Source organism: Oryctolagus cuniculus, chromosome 4 (genome assembly GCF_964237555.1).
Source record: "Oryctolagus cuniculus chromosome 4, mOryCun1.1, whole genome shotgun sequence".
Taxonomy (NCBI): domain Eukaryota; kingdom Metazoa; phylum Chordata; class Mammalia; order Lagomorpha; family Leporidae; genus Oryctolagus; species Oryctolagus cuniculus.
This window is the reverse complement of record NC_091435.1, coordinates 152,752,505-152,771,191: the sequence shown is the minus strand read 5'-3', so window position 1 is coordinate 152,771,191 and position 18,687 is coordinate 152,752,505. Positions and strand designations below refer to the sequence as shown.

The 18,687-nt window shown below is 44.0% G+C and overlaps 1 protein-coding gene across 9 annotated transcripts in view; it reads left to right on the top strand.

Annotated features, from left to right (window-relative positions):
* The window catches only part of TBC1D5 (TBC1 domain family member 5), a 602,613-nt gene that overhangs the window by 530,514 nt on the left and 53,412 nt on the right, over window positions 1-18,687 (top strand). For 7 of the 9 annotated variants that reach the window (XM_070072843.1, XM_008266048.4, XM_008266047.4 and 4 more), the window contains 2 exons: window positions 1,321-1,598; window positions 5,805-5,870. In XM_070072843.1, coding sequence (XP_069928944.1) covers window positions 1,321-1,598; window positions 5,805-5,870 — 344 coding nt within the window. The remainder of the gene's footprint in view (window positions 1-1,320; window positions 1,599-5,804; window positions 5,871-18,687) is intronic. The other 2 variants (XM_017346738.3, XM_070072844.1) reach the window with 1 other exon arrangement.

Sequence of the window (18,687 nt, the reverse complement as noted above, 5' to 3'; positions counted from 1 at the left end):
CGAAATGCAGCAGAACTTCAGAATCAAGATAGCTCTCCTTTCTGCCACGACTCACGAGAAATGGGGTGCACGCAGGCTGCTGAGTGGAATATAGTGCCAGGGGTGAACGCCTCGTTAATGTAAAATTTATGAGTTCTTTTCATTTCATTCCTTCTTTCTTCTCAATAAAAATGTTCTGAGTGCCTTCTCTGTTGCTAACCCATATTCTCTGTAAATTGAAAACACTCTGCTTCATTAGGCGACAGCTAAAACCCACAAGTGGTGTGTGATCACCACAGGGCCTGAGCTCCTCTAGGAAGCATTATTTTTAATCATTTTGGGAAGGACATTAAATAGTTCTGTCCATTCAAGATGAAACTCGATACCAAAGGAGCCGTTTGAACCTGTCCACGCTTTGTTGAGTGACGAATGAGTAGATCGCTCTTTCCAAGGCCGAGCTCCGGGTTGTGGATTGGACTTGTCCTATCGCCAAAGCAGTGAAGCCCCAGTGCCTCGCCCGGGACGTTCCGCTGGCTCCCGTCGTTAGAGGAAGCAGGGTTGAAGGAAGAAGCATGGTGCAGGTTCCTTTTCGCTGTAGAACCATGGGACGGTTCTGCTTTAGAGCACGGTTTGGTGACAGCAGGGATGTAGCTGTTCTGTGAAAAGTAGAATTACTGTGTCAGTGCTGCCAGGTGGAGCTGGGGCCAGGCAGTGACAGGGAATTTGGGTTAACTAAAATCCCATTAGTGGATCTCTCAAACTTGATTATCAGTTTCCTACTGTATGAATAAGCAGCAAAATGAAAAAACAAGTTTCTATTAATGATTTTGCCAATAAAAATACAAACCTCAGTATTGTCGGGGTGTGGGATGGCCCATTCCTACAACTAAAAGAATTTATAATCATAACTATTCTTCAAGATAATAGCCCTAAATGCTGGAAGAGTCCAAGTCATGTGGGAAGTGACTGCTCACGTAACAGATGTTTGCTTGGTGCCCTGTACGAAGCAAGTCTGGCAAACTAGGGAAGCCAGGAGAAAAGGGTCTGCTTGGGGCAGGTGTACCTCCAGAACCACATTATTGGCAAGTGATAGGACCTGTTTGTAGAATGAATGAGTGGGAAGTAATGCAACTGTTTTCCATGAGCCACTTTTTTAAGAATTTTGTTTCGTTACTCCATGATCACTGAGTTTGCACTGCTCACCATATATGGCTGATGCAGTTAAATGGCCTTTTTCAAAGCTGACCGTGTTTTTAGATCAATGGGGTATAGGAAGTAGAGTCTTCTTCCAACTTAAGTAATCTCTCTGCTTATTATTTTGTTTGCTTGTTTGTTTTACAGGACCAATGCCAAAGGTGCGCCCCTGAATATAAACAAGGTCTCTAATAGCCTGATTAATTTCGGAAGAAAGCTGATTTCCCCAGCAATGGCCCCAGGCAGCGTGGGTGGCCCTGTAACTGGGGGCGGCAGCGGCAGTTCCTCTTCGGTCCTGCCCGCGAGAACCTCAGTGGAAGCCCCGAAGCATCACTTGCAGCAGCAGCAGCAGCAGCAGCAGCAGCAGCAGCAGCAGCAGCAGCGACTGCTGAAGTCGGAGAGCATGCCGGTGCAACTGAACAAAGGTAGGAGCAAAGTGCACGTGAACGCGGAGGAGACACCCACCCTGTGGCCTGGGAGTGCCTCGCCTGCCTAGGCGGAGCCAACCTCCCCGAAATAGAAATTCGTGCAAAATCAGGCTTTTGTAAATCTCAGAGTTGATCATTTTTAAGTTGGACTATCATAATCTGTCTTCTTAAGTGAGAACACCTTATGAGGTAATTCGTTAAGGTTTATTTTCACATTGATATCCTCGTATTCTTGATTTTTCGTCCTGTGGCTGCCCATAGCACAGGAGGGTGTGAGCTCACACATCACGGCCTTGAGATCAGCTGGTGTGTCCTCTGCCAGCTCCGTACAGTAGTGCTCCGAGCGGGGCGCTGTCTTTCAGAGGACGCGCTGGAATGGGAACGTGCAGTCCTGTGGCCGTTGCTGCTCACCGCATCCGTCAGTGCGTCGCTCAGGTTTGGAGGAGGCATGCCCCTGGGCCTGCATTCTCTCATCCAGCTGCTGCACCCCCAAGAAATGGGAAAGAGGAGATTAAGGGAGAGGTGGGGAAGCTGAATAAAATATTAAGCAGACGAAATAAGCGTTGAGTCCATGCTCTCGAAGACCTGTGTCTGCACTGTTAGCCCGAAGGGCAGTTGGGAGATCATCCCGTGCACACCTGTCCTCTGCCGAGGGACTGTTGCTGGCAGCACGCCCGTGCCCGGACTCAGCGCGCTCTGTTCTGTCTCAGGCCTTCCCACTCAAGCGAGCCCTTTACTCAGAAGAGAGCCCTTCGGTTCTTACTCCCACCCTCACTCTCTGATTTCCCACCTGCTTTCAAAGAGACCTAATGTGTTAGGTCCCTCTACTCAGAGCATGTCAGAAGCCAGCTACATTTAGTTTTCGTGGTGGAATTCTGCCAGCGATGCTATGAAAGCAAGAATTAGTAAAATCTACAGCAGTCAGTCCTGGACCTCACCACGCAGCCCTCTGGGGCCTCGCAGTGTCACAGCAGACATCCAGACCCAGGCCTCACTTGTGTCTTAAAGGGATCCCTGTGCTATAGCAATGTTTAGTGACTCATGTGGGCAGTAACAGTAGTAATACAGGGCCACTTCCAAAAGTCCGCCTGAAAAATTGCAGGATAAGTTCCTCTTTATGCAAAAAAATTTTGAAACCCATGCAGTTATTCATAATGCATCTTTTCCATGAATTTTTCCAAAGCCTTTGTATTGTAAGAAAACCTTGAACTGTGTTCCAAATACTCCGCCTAAGAAGATTGCACCCGAAATTATTAAAGACTTTACATATTGGCATTTAATTATAAACTTACGTTAAATGGACTTTGTTCCCCAAAGATGCGTAATAAATACTAGTCAGTGAGTGCACGGGCACGTGCAGGTGTGCAGTGTGCGTGCTTGTCTTCCTACATGGATGGCATCCTTACCCGTCTCTTCTGTATTTCTTTGCCTGTGTGCAACATTACACCATATATAACTAGTATGTAATTTTTTGTTAGAATACTCAGTTAGCCATACGTGAGAATATCTTGTTTCAAATGCATTCTTTCCTTTTCCACGTAGAGCTGTCACACATGATTTAAAGAACAGGAGATTTCAAATCATTAACATGTTGTAAATATATTTTAATGCCAGGAGACATGCCCACTTCCAGAATGGAAATGAATGTTATTTTACATATTTCTTAATTGTACTGTTTTATTGTTCTAAACAAATATGATTTCAATATTGCTTTGATAACAAGCTTTAGTCAGTTGTAATTCTAACTTATGGCAGGCAAATGAGTCAGAGAATCTCTTAACGCCGTAGCTTAAATTTTCTGAGGAACCAAGCCAAATGACTGTAGAAATATAAAGTTGTGTCTCTAAGGAAATGTCAAGTATTAATATCACAGTACGTGAGAAGGGAAGTGCCTGGAGATGGAACAGTCGCTGACAACCAAGTCCCTAGCTATAAGGAGACGACAGAGCACGCAAGCAAAGCGTTTGGAACGGAAGTCTCGCGAGGGCGTTCAGTCACTGATCCCCGTCCTTGAAGCTGGCCTTGTTTGGCAGCTCCTCCTCACTACTTCTCTCTCTGATTTGTTCTTCTCCTGTCAGTCTACCATAGAAGCTTGTCTACTTTCATGCCAAAGGTAAATAGTCCTGCTGCTGCCCCTCCCAGCGTGGAAGCTGGAATAAAACTGAGGGCAAAGAGAACAGTGACTAGAAGTAGAAGGCAGCGCTGTCTGATGCTCTTTGTCCCTCATGCACGCACAGATAAACCCCAGGGATACCCTGAGGCTCTGCAGCCCTCTTTCTCTCCCTGAAAGGAGGCTTGCACCCAAGCCCCAAACTCTGGGCTTCTTTTGGTGACAAAGCCTTCTCCAAAACTGGGTCTTTCTGCGGGTGTTTTCCGCTAGCATCCTGCTGGGCTGTGCCACTGACAGGCGTGTCACCTGCTCCCAGAGATGAGGGAGTGCAACACGTGGCCTATCGGGGGCTTGTGTTGGTTTCTGCTTTCCAGGTGTCTCAGAACAGAGCCCTCTACTTAGTGCCTTCGAGGAAAGACATTGTTATCGCCTTTTGAATATACTCTGCTGGGAAATTCAAAAGTAGTTTTGCAAAATGATTGTTTATAAAGAAGAAAATGCCTATGGTTTTCATAGGTTAGTTAGCACTCAGTTATTTTTATTTATAAGAGACAGTTATATTTGTAATCCAAATTTGTAAATGCTTGAAATGCATTCTGTAGTTTGTGTATGTGCTGGGGGTGGGATGAGAAAGAAGAGACAGCTCAGCCATCCCCTGTAGTGATCTTGGGGATCCTCAATATTAAAATGAGGGTTCAGTCTCTACATTAACAGGTGATCCAGAAACAGCAGAGTAAAATGTGTCACAGGCATAACACTGAAAATGACCTTCAACTATACAGAAAGTAGGCACCATCCATCCGTGAATCTAGAGTTGACTACCGTATGAAACTGCACGGCCTGTTTCTGCTAAAAGCTGTTCATCACTTCTTTCGGTTGCGCTCCTATTTATAGATTTTATTTCTGTTATCAGAGAATGTAATGTGTGTGCTGTTAATTGATGGGGATGACTTAATTACAGCCCAACAGTTTCCAGATGAGCTGGCCACACAATGAATCATAATTGTAGCACACGGTCAGGACACTGAGGGTCTGATATTTAATCCAGAAAATGATTCTTTCTTACTACTGTATTTATTATATAAGAGCTAAGGGGAAACAAGCCTATTAATCCGAAATTAGCATGTGATGCCTTTTAAAAACGCATGTTTTCTTTAGCGTGTTAGTCTCAAAATAGCATCAGCCTTCAGATGGTGATGTACCCAAGAACAAGTCTGTTGACAGGGCTGTGCTCAGCGCTGGACTTGGTCATGCAGGATTGATACCTGACTTTGAAACATGTTTAAGTATGTCTAGAGTCTTCCCTCTAAATGTTAGCGTACCTCGGGCTCTTAGGATTTCCTCCTGGGCTCCTTTTCCTGCCTTTCCTGTGTTCTTAAAATGCACTCTTTATTTCCCCCTTCCTGTTTTCTTTGTCTATATTTTTAATTGCTTTTTGAATTTGAACTCTTCTCTATTTTAAGCATTTGCCCCAGATCCAATTTGTAAATGAAATTTTGCCTATACCACGTGTTTCAAGTCAAGAGTATGCAGTTCCCAGATTTATTTTTACATGTTGATGCTTAGAAGTACATGTGGTAACATGAAATTTTTTATTTCTTAATATGCAAATTGAATTTATTTAAGTCATTTCACTGAGGAAGTTGGCTTCAAGTTTAGTTATAAGTAAATTTTTTTTCTGATAAAGGAGGAAATCTGTTTTGCAATAATGCTTATTTCTTAGTAAAAAACATATAACTTACTTTTGGATACAAAGGTTTTTCAAGAAGAAAATATAAAATTGCACTAATATTTGTAGCATAATGAAATCTAATCAGAGGAATCTTTCAATTGCTTAAGTTTTTTGTACTCCAGACTAGTAGAAACTTGTTTGTTTTTTCTTTAAAAAAATCAGAAGCTTCTTAAGAAACATTCTTTTTAAAAATTATTTTCTTTAAAAATATTTTGCATTAATTTTTCTGTTTTGTTTGTGCTGTATTTCATGTTATACTGTATTTTAGCAATTTGATAAAATATTAACAACATTGGATATGAAAGAAAAGTTGATTATTTCCTTTGTATGAAATCTAATTATTCTTTCTTATGAAATCCAGGCGATGTAGTAACAGGAAGCGATGCTCAGGTTTCTGTTCCTGTCCAGAATCTAACTGACCTCCAAGGTACAGTTTCCATAGCGATGTAGTGTGCATCACTCTGCCTGCAGCATCATCATTGCCTCCTCAAAAACTCCATTTTTCCTGCCCCCCCCATTCATGCTGTTTATCAGTTCACTATCATTGTTCAGCCACTGAGTGGCGCTGTTGTGTAGAACAAAAGTCCCCTCTCTTGTCCTACCTTGGTGATGCTGAATCTGGCTGTGATGTGGGTTTTCTGTCAAATGTGTGCAAGCCTACGGTATCCTTGTGAAACAGGATTCCCTCTCTATTTTGTGGTGGTGTGAATGCTGCACTTCATATGGCAGCTCACACTGGAGATGTTCTTTTCATTGCACACGTATGCCATGAATGTCCAGTTTATATGCCGTGATTGGCTAGAGGCATTAAGATTTTGCCTCAAAGGATTGCAACCTGATTTTGAAATGTTTTGAAGTACATCCTTTAAGCTATGAATTAAATTAACACAAAGTACAGTGTAGCAAATCTCCATATATGGTAACTAGTTTAAGATAAAAAGAGAACATTTTGTTTGCATAGAAATACAAAAAATGGCAACCCATATTCAGTACCTCCTGTGGAATTTTAAAATATAAATATTTTAGGTTGTTGCATTAATCTTTTATGATGCAGTCTTTTCAATGAAATATGCCGTAGAGAGGATTTCTGTGTCAAATGGAAGCCTAGACAAACTTTTAGAATCTTTAATTCAGGAGACCAAAATACCCACATAATACAGTCAGACAGTAGTGTTAAAATGCTAACAGTTTTAATATTTTGCCATACTTGCAGGTTTTTACAAATTTAACAGAAAAAAAATGGATTATAACTAAGAGATAAATGATAAATTGGCTTAATGTAAAAAAAAAAAAAAATACACCACGCTGTGGCAGTGACAGAGTGGGCTCTGCCAGCTGCACCCGCCTGCGCCTGCGCTGGGTTCTGTGTTTCACAGGCCCCTTTCTGGCCTCCTTCTGGTGATTAAACCAGCTGACCCTTAAGGGCTTGGACATTCCAGGAAGAGCTGCTGATTCTTCTTCTCTCTTAAGTGATCTGCATTTAAAAAAATAAAGGGAGTGGAGAAGCTGGGAGAAGGGAGAGAAGGCAGACAGCCTCCCCAGGATTTCCCTAGATGCACGTTAATGTGATGGTCTGATGCAGTGAGAATTCACAAGGTTTAGATTTTAGTTCCCTAAGGTTAAATTCTGGCCTCACAGGCAGCTTTTGCACAAGTATTCTGTTATCCCACAGTGAACGATTGCAGTGTAGATCTTTGGCCTTTCAGCAAGGCGTGCGCTACAGAGCCCAATGTATGCCAGCAGAAAGAGAAAGCTGAGGGTCACCTTGCTTACTCCGATGCATTTTTTCCTGTAGACCAGAGCCGCATGAACAGTGTTCCGTGGTTACTAGAACTTTGAAGTGGGAGATTATATCATATCGTTCAAACAACTTGTGTTAGATCAGTAAAATCATCTCACTGAGGGGTTGCTTGGGCATTATTTTTGCTTTTGATGACCCAATCAAGCCTGCACAAACAGGAAGTGGCTCTTTCTCTGGATACCTTGTTCAAATTCCCTTCTGCCTCCAGATCCCATCATCTGATAGAGGTGATTCCAGCTACTTTGAGATGTGAATCCCAAGTAAACAGCTTTCAGTCTGTGATGATGCTAAAATGATAAGACAACACTTACCTTGATTTGCCCTCCTGAAGTCTGAAGTGGCTTGCGAATAGGCCTGTACTCACAGATGGAAGCCTTTCTCTCTCTCTCCCTCTCCCTCTCCCTCTCCCTCTCCCTCTCCCTCTCCCTCTCCCTCTCCCTCTCCCCCTTTCAAATAAATGGATGGATCTGAAAAAAAAAGAAAAGAAAAAAGCGAGTGAGCCTATATTCAGTGTCTTAAGAACACTTACAATATAAACTAATGGTAATAACTGTCATGGGTTAGAAATCCCGAGGACCAAACTGGGCCAGAGATGTGAACGCAGGAAGTTTAGTCGGGAGTCCTCAGAGCAGCACCGGGAACGAAAGAATCCCACTGGGCAGAGCAGAGTGGGTGCTGCTGGCAGCCCCGGGGCTGGGCTGCACTTCTGAGTTGTCCACCTTGAGCTGAGGGGGCCGGCATTTTTCCTTACAGACCCGGATCAGCCGCTTGGTGTGGGACTGCTAATCCCAGGGAAGGGGCATGACCCTATGTGGCCAGGGCAGCAGACCATTTCCAGACAGGAGCTCTTGAACGCCGTCGGCTGCCAGCACCCCCAGCAGCTAGAGGAGTAAGGGCCTTGGTTCCAAAGGGGCAGTGGCACATTTAAGCATGTGCTTCAAACTTTAGTACAATCAAATAAATGTGTGTTTTTTAAATGAATTATTTAATGTAAGAGGCAGGAAGGGGGAGAGAGGAAGAGACCTCCTCTTCGCCAGCTTCACCCCCAAATACCCAGGAGCCAGGAACAATATAGGTCTTCTATGTGGGTAATAGGGACCCAAGTTCTTGAGCCTGTTGCCCCCTGGGGTGGGCCGCAGCAGGAAGGTGGAATAAGGAGCAGAGCCAGGACTCAAACCCAGACACCCTGATACAGGATGCAGGCATCCCAAGTGGCTTTTCACCACTGCAGTAAATGCCCTCTTGCCCCCAAGTATTTTGACTGCTTCTAAAAGCCACAAGAGCTGGGGCCGGTGCCATGGCTCACTAGGTTAATCCTCTGCCTGCGGCACCAGCATCCCATATGGGCACCGAGTTCTAGTCCCGGTTGCTCCTCTTCCAGGCCAGCTCTCTGCTGTGGCCCGGGAGGGCAGTGGAGGATGGCCCAAGTGCTTGGGCCCTGCACCCCATGGGAGACCAGGAGGAAGCACCTGGCTCCTGGCTTCGGATTGGTGCAGCTCCAGCCGTTACGGCCACTTGGAGGGTGAACCTGTGGAGGGAAGACTTTCTCTCTGTCTTTTTCTCTCTTACTGTCTATAAATCTGCCTATCAAATAAATAAATAAAATCTTTAAAAAAAAAAAAAAAGCCACAAGAGCATCAAGACCCTTGAGTAGCGGTTGGGCTAAAAGCTTGTCGAGATGACTGACCCTTCGGCTCAGGAGCTGTCCCAGTGAGGCCTGGTGAGGCCCAGGGCACCTTGCAGCTGTGAGCAAGATCTAAGCATGCGAAAAGCAGGGATGAGCCCGGACCCCCAGAGGAAATTCTCCAGCATTCCCTTTGGGAACATTCCGGAGACGCCATTTTCTCAAGGTCTAAATGTTTGTGTTCCCAAAAGGCGGAGAACTGTTAGTAAGCAGGTTTCTGTAATTGAGGAAGGACACGTCTTGAATGAGTGTTTATGTGAGATACAGGCCAAGTTGCTTGTTAATGCTACTGCTAATTTGGAACTTGATAATTCAGAAATATGTTCTGGTAAGAGCTTCCCATAGTGCATCACTAAAAGGAAGTTTGTTAAGCAGAATAATAGCTATGACAGAAGCCTGTGGGAGTTACCATCCTCTGAAGGGAGCAAATGGCTTCCGAATTCTTCCTGGATTGTGTCCCTATTCTCACACAGTAAATAATTAAAAAGCTAATTTATTAAGGTAGGTATTCTAAAGATTTCTCCCAGACACATCATTATTTTTTTATGTTAGTTACAAAATATAATTACCTTCGTGCTGTGGAAAGCACTTGGAAATTCAGATCATTGATTTATACCTGTGCTGTTCAATATATTTTCCAATATTCCTGGCCACATGGACCATGGAACACTTGAAATTAATATATTATGATGTTAAAATATGAGCTGCACTTTGAAGAAAAATGAAGGCAAACTATATTAATATTTTTTATTGTGACTACATATTACAGTGATAATAGTTCAGATAGATTAAATGAGTAAGTAAAATGCATTCCACCTTCCTTTTTAAATGTGAATACAAGAAATGAACAACTTTATCCGTGGCTCACAGCACTGATGTATACCGCCCTCTTAACTGGTCGCCACTGGACGCAAGCACCCTTGATGGTGGCCCGTACAGCCATGGTGCTCCTTTTTCCCAACAGGCGAAGCTGATAATGGCCACAGTCTCTGCACTTGGTACAATATGGCCTTTGCAATACATTTCAACATGTTGCACATATCACACTGCTGTAGAGATTTCTAATTTTCTAATTTCTTCTTTGTGAGTTGGGAAGTATGTATGTAGTGAAGATTGGGGGTGGGGGGGATGAGTAGTGATCAGCCATAGTTCATGTAGAATCTAGAATCAAAGAAAAGGTTCCTGGTTTTATAATAATCTCAACATGGACTCAGGTGATTTGTACAAACTGGGTTAACTTTGTAAGATATTTTTCTGTAATAATACTGTAACTCATTAAATGAAAAAATGTCTATTTCCAGCAGATTTGATGGAATTTTACTTATATATTATACATTTCCTATAACTAGATTAGACATAGAATGTGTGCCTCCTACCCATTTCAGAAGGTATTCACAGCAGCTAAAATTTTGTGAGATGTGGTAGATAGAGGTAGGTGTTTTGCACAACAGTTAAGACACCCACATCCCACACTGGCATGCATAGCTCCACTTCCAATTCCAGTTTCCTGCTAATGCACACCCTGGGGCATAGCATCATGTACTTGGGTCCCTGGCACCAACGTGGGAGACACAGTGTGAGTTCCCAGCTCTCACTTCAGCCTGGCCCAACTGAGATGTGCACATTGGGGGAATAAATCTCTGTCTCTGTCTCTGTCACTGTCTCTATGTCTCTCTGCCTTTCAAATAAATAAAAACAGGAGCAGAAGTTGAGCGCAGCTGAGTCGCTGCTCGGGACCCCCACATCACATATCAGGAAGCCTGGCTGGAGTCCAGGCTACTCCACTTTCGATCAGTCCAGCTTCTCGCTCACGTGAACCCTGGAAGGCAGCACCTCGAGTACTTGGGTGCCTGCTAACACGTGGGAGACGCGGACTGAGTTCCAGGCTCCGGGCTCAGCCTGGCCCAGCACTGGCTGTCGCGAAGATAAGGAGAGAAAACCACCAAATGGAAGCTCTTTCTCCATCTTACCTGTCTGCTTCTCTCTGCCTTTCAAATAAAATGAAAAGTAAAGTTTTAAGATAAACATAAATATTTTAACAGGGTTTTTTCAACAGTGTTTTTTTTTTAAAAAAGATTTGGTAGATATTACTGCTCACAATAATTTTTTTTCATTTTGGAAGAAAATGACTAAAAATGTAATGGTCCACAAAATGCTTACTTTTTCCAGGAGTATAATAAAATTTAAATGATTCTCCCTGGAATTTTAGATTAACTCAGATTTTGAACTATAATGTCAAATATTGAGAGTCTAGAGATCATAAGTAGAGTATAATAATCCAAGGAATAACAAAGAAAATTTCCCAGAGCTGAAGGAAGATATTGGCCCAGAGACAGAGAAAATATCCAACAAGCAAGATGGAAGTGGAAAAGGCCCATCCCTCATAATCTCACAGAAAACTTAGAGAACTTCCAGGGGAAACTACAAGTTTCCAGAGAGAACAACAACAAGAAACAGGAAGTTTGTTTGTTAGATAATAATCAGACAGACTTTGAGTTCATTTCCAACATTCTGAAGGAAAATTGTTTTGAACTAGAATCTTACTCTCAGCCACACTGGTATTTGATTCATGTAAGTATTCCAGTCTGCCAACAAGCTAGCTTCCCTCCCACTCCCAAGCGTTTATTTCTTTTAAACACAAATACCCTGCCACTTGCAATTATAAAATCACTCTTTTAAATAACCCTTGAATTGATGCAGAAATTTTTAAAATTACAGATGTTTTGGAAGTCAGTGATAGCGTATCAAAACCTTGAGAGAGAGAAATAAAATGATACTCAGAAGAAATAGATTAATTAGAAAATAGTAAAGATTAGAAAATTAATTAGCTTAAACATAAAATTCAAGAAGATTATAAAAGAATGTAAATATACCTAATGAAAGTAAAAGATGAGGGCCGGCGCTGTGGCTCACTAGACTAATCCTCCGCCTTGCAGCGCCGGCACACCGGGTTCTAGTCCCGGTTGGGGCGCCAGATTCGGTCCCGGTTGCCCCTCTTCCAGGCCAGCTCTCTGCTATGGCCCGGGAATGCAGTGGAGGATGGCCCAAGTGCTTGGGTCCTGCACCCCATGGGAGACCAGGATAAGCACCTGGCTCCTGCCTTCGGATCAGCGCGGTATGCCGGCCACGGCGGCCATTGGAGGGTGAACCAATGGCAAAGGAAGATCTTTCTCTCTCTCTCTCTCTCACTGTCCACTCTGCCTGTCAAAAAATAAAATAAAAATAAAAAATAATAAAGAAAGTAAAAGATGAATAATGATACAAGAAGAGATTAACAATACATAACGAAACAGATACATCAAGTGAAACTGAAAAGGTTAGTTCTTTAAAAACAGCAAAGTGGTCCAACACTGAGTGAGTCTGATCAAGGATGAATGTGAGGGGGGCCCAGCACTGTGGCTCAGTGGGTTAAGCCACCACTTGGGCTGCCAGCATCCTATATGGGTGCTGGTTTGAGCTGCTGCGCTTCTGAGTCAGATCCCAGCTAATGGCCTGGGAAAACAGCCGAGGATGGATGGTTCAAGTACTCAGGCCCCTACACCCATGTGGGAGATCAAAAAGAACTCCTGGCTTCAGCCTGGCCCAGCCCTGGCTATTGCAGCCATTTGGGGAGTGAACCAGCTGATGCAAGATTCTCTCTCTCTCTCTCTAACTCTGATTTAAAAAATAAATAAATAGATCTAAAAAAGGGGCTGACTTTGTGGCATAGTGGGTAAAGCTGCTGCCTGTGATGCCAGCATCCCAGATAGACTCTAGTTCGAGTCCTGGCTGTTCCACATCTGATATAGCTCCCTGCTAATGGCCTGGGAGAGCAGTGGAAGATTGTCCAAGTGCTTGGGGCCCTGCACCCATGTGGGAGACCTGGAGGAAGCTCCTGGCTTCAGCCTGATCCAGCCTTGGCTGTTGGAGCTTTCTAGGGGAGTGAACCAGCTGCGCGACGCACTGGCCACAGCGCGCCTTGGAGGGTGAACCAACGGCAAAGGAAGACCTTTCTCTCTGTCTCTCTCTCTCACTGTCCACTCTGCCTGTCAAAAAATAAAAAAGAAAGAAAAGAAAAGAAAAAGAATCATGGTACAACTGAGATAAAAAAGTTGAGATTTGGTTTTCATTATAACAGACTCGGGGCTGGTGTTGTGGCACAGTGGTTTGAGTGGCTGCCTGTGACGCTAGCATCCCATATCAGAGCACTGATTCCAGTCCCAGCTGCTCCACTTCCAGTCCAGCTCCTTGCTAATGCACCTGAGAAAGCAGTGGAGGATGGCCCAAGCACTAAGGCCCCATGCCAACCCATGGGAGACCTGGTTAGAGTTCTGGGCTCCTGGCTTCAGACCAAACCCAATCACTGTGGCAATTTGGGGAAAAAACCAATAGGTAGAAGATCTTCTCTCTCTCTCTCTCTCTCCCTGTCACTCTGCCTTTCTTTTTTTTCTTTTTTTTTTCTTTTTCTTCTTTTTTTTTAAAGATTTATTTATTTGAAAGTCAGAGTTACACAGAGAAAGGAGAGGCAGAGAGAGAGATCTTCAATCTGCTGGTTCACTCCCCAGCTGGCCGCAGTGGCCGGAGCTGTGCAAATCCGAAGGCAAGAGCCAGGAGCTTCTTCCCAGTCTCCCACGTGGGTGCAGGTTCCCAAGGACTTGGGCCATAGCAGAGATCGGAATCAAAAGTGGAGCAGCTGGGACTTGAACTGGCACCCATATGGGATGCCGGCATTGCAGGCGGTGACTTTACCCACTATGCTACAGCACTGGCCCCTCTGCCTTTCAGATAAATCTTTAAAAATGTGGAACTTAGTGCAATATATTTTAAACAATAAAAAAGCACTATTAGATATAACTTTATAAGTTGAAAATCTGGACTAAGTTTTCTTCCTGCTGGCTTAAAAAAAAAAAAAAACACAAATATAATGGTTGAACAACCCCAGTTTAGTTTGTAGCAGTTCTGTAGGGTTGTAGGGTAGAAGTCTGGCACACGTCTCATCAGACTAAAACTTGAGTAGGTGTCAGAGGCTCCGGGGCAGGGTCTGTTCCCTTCTCATTTCAGCGCCGGCACAATTCAGTTCCTTGTGACCGGAGGCCAAGGGGCCCAGATCCCTGCTGGCCGTCAGCTGAGGACCCTTCCCAGGCGCTGCAGGCTGCCTTATTCCTTGGCTCCGGTCACCATCTCTCCACTTTCAAGGTCAGCAATACCAAGCCAGTCACATCTCTGTGACTTCTCCCCTTCTGCTACTATAAGGATTCTTGTGATAACCCAAGATATCCCCTCCGTCTCAGGGTCTGTAACCTTGAATAACACCTGCAGAGTCTGTCTTGCCATGGCAGGTGAAATTAATACGCTTGGAAAATTAAGGGAGTGGGCATGATTCTGCCTGCCACATACATGACTTTTAAAAAGAAGATATGAATTATCAAAATTGATTCAAGAACAAACAAAAAACAGAAAATTCAAAAGGCATCATACTAGTACCTTTAAAATAAATAAAAGTTTAAAAAAAATAAAATAAAATGTCATTAACCAGGGCAGAGTAGGCTGTCTCCACCTGCAGCGCTGGCATCCCATATGGGCACCGGTTCGTGTCCTGGTGAAATCGGTATATGGGGTGCCATATGATATCACCGTGTGCTTATTGATAAATTCCCAATACTAATAAGCCTGTGTGGGTTCTTGCCCAATATTCAGAGAAGAATTCTGAATACCGTCATAAATGAGCAAGGCAGCATGATACGTTTTAAACTTTTCTCCGTGAGAAAGATGCATAGGAGAGTGAGGGTGTTAGTCTAATCTAAGGAGAAGGGAAAATCTGGAGGTTAGGCTGGAGTCCGTCCCAAGCAGAAAGCAGGTCAGAAACCATGTGCAGCAGCATTGTGAGCAGCTGTCCACACTTATCACTGGCAACAAAACAGGCTGAGAGCGCTTTTGGGGCGCTCCTTGCCTTTTATATATATTTTTGAAGGGGAGTGGTTACTGATGGCAGGTGGGCACCCAGGTGTGGTCAGGTAGGGCAGGAGGTCACACAGGGGCATGGCGAAGGCATGGTCTTCCAGCTCCCAAACCCGATCAGTTTTATCCTGTGCACCTGCCTACCTCATTGGCTGTTCCTCTTCCAATCCAGCCTTTACCTGTGGGTTGGGCAGGCGGCAGAGGGAGGTCTAAGCCCTGGGACTCCTGCACACCTGTGGGAGACCTGGAAGAAGCTCCTGGCTTCCGGCTTTGAATCGGCCCAGCTCTGGCCATTGTGGCCATTTGGGGAGTGAACCAGAAAATAGAAGATATCTCCCTCTCTCTCTCTCTCTCTCTCTAACTCTGCTTCTCAATAAATAAATGAGTAAAATCTTGAAAAAGTCACCAACTCCATAGAGTTTAGGTGGATGATCCAAACTTTGAATTCAATCATATAAACTTAGAAATGGAAATTTTTTCATTTTGCTTTATGAAAAAGACATGTTCTTGTGAATCAAAATACTTTTTACTGCTTAGGATTTTCTTTTGTTCTGTGAACTTTTAAAAGGAATTGGAACTTCAGAGCTGAGCAAGCATCGCTTTGTGTTAGCAGCATCTTCCACTCACACCCAGGGCAGTAAAAGCCACTGGCTAGGGGAGTAGAATTCCAAACACATGGGAAATGGATGAAAAGAGAAATTCATGAAAGAAAGGAAAAAGCATAGATTTATGACAAATATCCAAAGTATATTCCACTATTACACTCACCTGAGAAATGCCTTCCTAAGCAAAACTCTAAAAGATAGACACATACTCTGTCTTCTGTCTCTTCATCCTTTCTCCCTCTCATATTATTAATATATCACATATATATGAACATTTATATACAAGCTAACATATATATGTTAATCTCCAGAAGTTAGAAAGCATCCCCCTAAATCAGTTTTGAAAAGTAAAATAAATAATTCACTTAGGACCTTCAAACAGCCTATAAGTATGTTAAAAGATACACAGCCTCACTAGTTATTAGGAAACTTTAAGCTGTCACAGTGAAGTCCCCATCCATCTGATTAACCAAGTAAATAAATATATGAATAAAGATATGTCCTGTTATGTTTACATTTACAGGTAAATGAACACATAGGTACCTATGTGGAATACCATTATGTCCAGTCCCAGCAAAGATGATGGGCAACAAGTGCTCTTGGTGGGTTTTTAATTGGTAACAGTCCCAGGAGAAGGAAATTTAGAATCATTTGTCTACATTTTAAAATGCACATGTAGTTATGTCACCAGAGAGAAGTCATGGGGTTCTCGTCTTCACGCAGGAAAGAATTCAGGAGTGAGACAGAGAGCGAAGTCCTAAGGTTTTACTGGGGACAGGGCATCCGTCAGAATGGAAGGGACAGAGAGAGTCACTTGGACTGGGGGAGAGGAAGGTTACATGGTTGAATGGAGAGAATACACCTGGCAGGCCAGGCGGGCGGCTGGGCAGAGAGCAGAGAGCTGAGCACGCAGGCTTTGCTGGGCTCCTGGTTTGTAAGGGAGTCTCCTTTTACCCCCTTCCCCTTCTCCTCCAGGACCAAGGGTTTGCAGAGTGTAAATTAGGAAATTCCTTCCCTGGTGTGGGGAGCCCTGGTGCCAGGCAAAGGAGCTTCCCAATGGTTTTATTGCCCAGTGTTACGGGGCCAGGTAACCCTTTGGTCCTGAGGAGAGAGAATTCTCCTGGGAGCTTTCCTTGGGGGAAGGGCTGGAACCACCTGTCAGGTTATCAGGGTCTGGTCAGGACTTTGAAGTGTAGATACTGGGCTGCTTCCAAAGTGAACTTTTGTGGATACTGGTTTCCTCAGACCCCTCTCACACACATTAGGCTAATTTCTAGCTTCCTACCTAATATTTAGAGGAAGTTCCATTTTGTATAAATATAACATAGAAATAGCCAACTATTTGTGCTTAAAGGTGTACCTCTCTGAAATGTTAATTGCTATTTTTTTAAGTGGCCAAAATTGAAAAAAAAAAAAAAAAAAGCCCGCATGTATGTTCAGGAGTCTACAGCTATTAAAAAGGTAGACTTTATATGTGCGATAGACACATTGCCAAGCCCAAGTTCAAAAAAAGCAAGTCACAGAGGGAAGCATTTTTGGAACAACGGAGTAAAACCTGTAAAAATGTTTGCTGCTGTTAGTTTGGGTGTCTCCCGAAGGTCCGTGTACTGTGGTCTTGCATTAATGGTGAATGGATTAGGGTGAGGCTTGATCTCATGATGTCATTTAGGAGGTAGGCGGATCTCTAGGTGAGTTGTTGGGTTTGCTTTGGGGGATAGTTCTCAGAGCTGATTGGTTGTAAAAGCTCAGCTGGGCCTCGCTGCTCACTCTCTGCTTCCTGTGGTCCTCATCAGACACCAGACCAAAGGGCTGCCTGACTGTGAGTGAAAATAAACCTCTTCTTTACAAGTCAGCCTCTCAGGGATTCTGAAGCACTGGAAAGCCTACCAATACATTGTTCTTCTACACAGACAACAAAAACTAACAAAAACGATCAAAATCAATTTTTTCAGAACTCAAATCAGCCGAAGGTGACAACAATCTGAGGAGTATTTATTGAAGGAAAAAATAGCTGAATGAATGGCAGCAGTGAGCTTTGTGGTGATTTAACTTGTTCTCCTCCCATACCCCTCTCCCCAGCTCTGCAGTAATCTTAAAAATCAGTAGTCTTGGCCGGCGCTGCAGCTCACTCCGGTTGGGGCGCCAGATTCTGTCCTGGTTAGCCCTCTTCCAGTCCAGCTCTCTGCTGTGGCCCAGGAAGGCAGTGGAGGATGGCCCAAGTGCTTGGGCCCTGCACCCCATGGGAGACGGGGAGGAAGCACCTGGCTCCTGGCTTCTGATCGGCACAGCGCGCCAGCCTTAGCGGCCATTTTGGGGGTGAACCAACAGAAGGAAGACCTTTCTCTCTCTCTCTCTCTCTCACTAACTATCTGTCAAATAAAAAAATAAAAAATCAGTAGTCTTGGGGCCAGTGTCACATGCATCATGTTAAGCTACCACCTGTGAGGCTGGCATCTCACATTAGCTCTGGTTCCTCTTTCAGTCCAGCTCCCTGCTAATACATCTGGGGAAGCAGCAGAAGACAACCCACCTACTTGGTTCCCGGCAACTCACATGGAAGACACAGGCAGAGCTCCAAGCTCTGGTTCCAGCCTGGCTCAGCCCTGGCTGGTGTGACCATTTGGAGAGTCAACCAGCAAATGGAAGATTTTTTCTCTATAGATATAGAGATAGATAAATAGATAGATACAGATAAATAGATATCCCTATCTGTACTGTCTGTAACTCTACCTTTGAAATAAATAAATCTTAAAAAAATAAATCAGTAGCCTTGCTACCAGGGAAGGAAAAACAGAATGGATCTGGAGCCTCCTGAAAGTCCCATCCCCAGTGAATTGTCACTGTTTGACCTGTGTGGCAGGTCTCCAAAAAACCCTCCCTCATGTGGCTGGTCTTCTTTAACTTTATTCAGAGCTTGCTAAGTGCAAAACCCTAGGTGTCTGTGGAAATAATCAGTGGCGATTTTTAAAAACCACAGCTGCAGAAACTTACCAGGAAAACCAGATGCTGACCAAAAAGTTAAAAGGAAAATCTTGTTAACAAGATATCCACAGGGGGCTTTGAACAGCTCTGACAGTTTCCCGGTATTCTGGAAAGCCATATGTATGTGTGATATTGCACACATGCTCAGAAGTGCTTGGGAAGGGCTTAATGGATTCTGGATGGACTCGAAGCTCTGAATAGGTGGGGATGAAGGCTACAGGACAGTTGTGAGTTG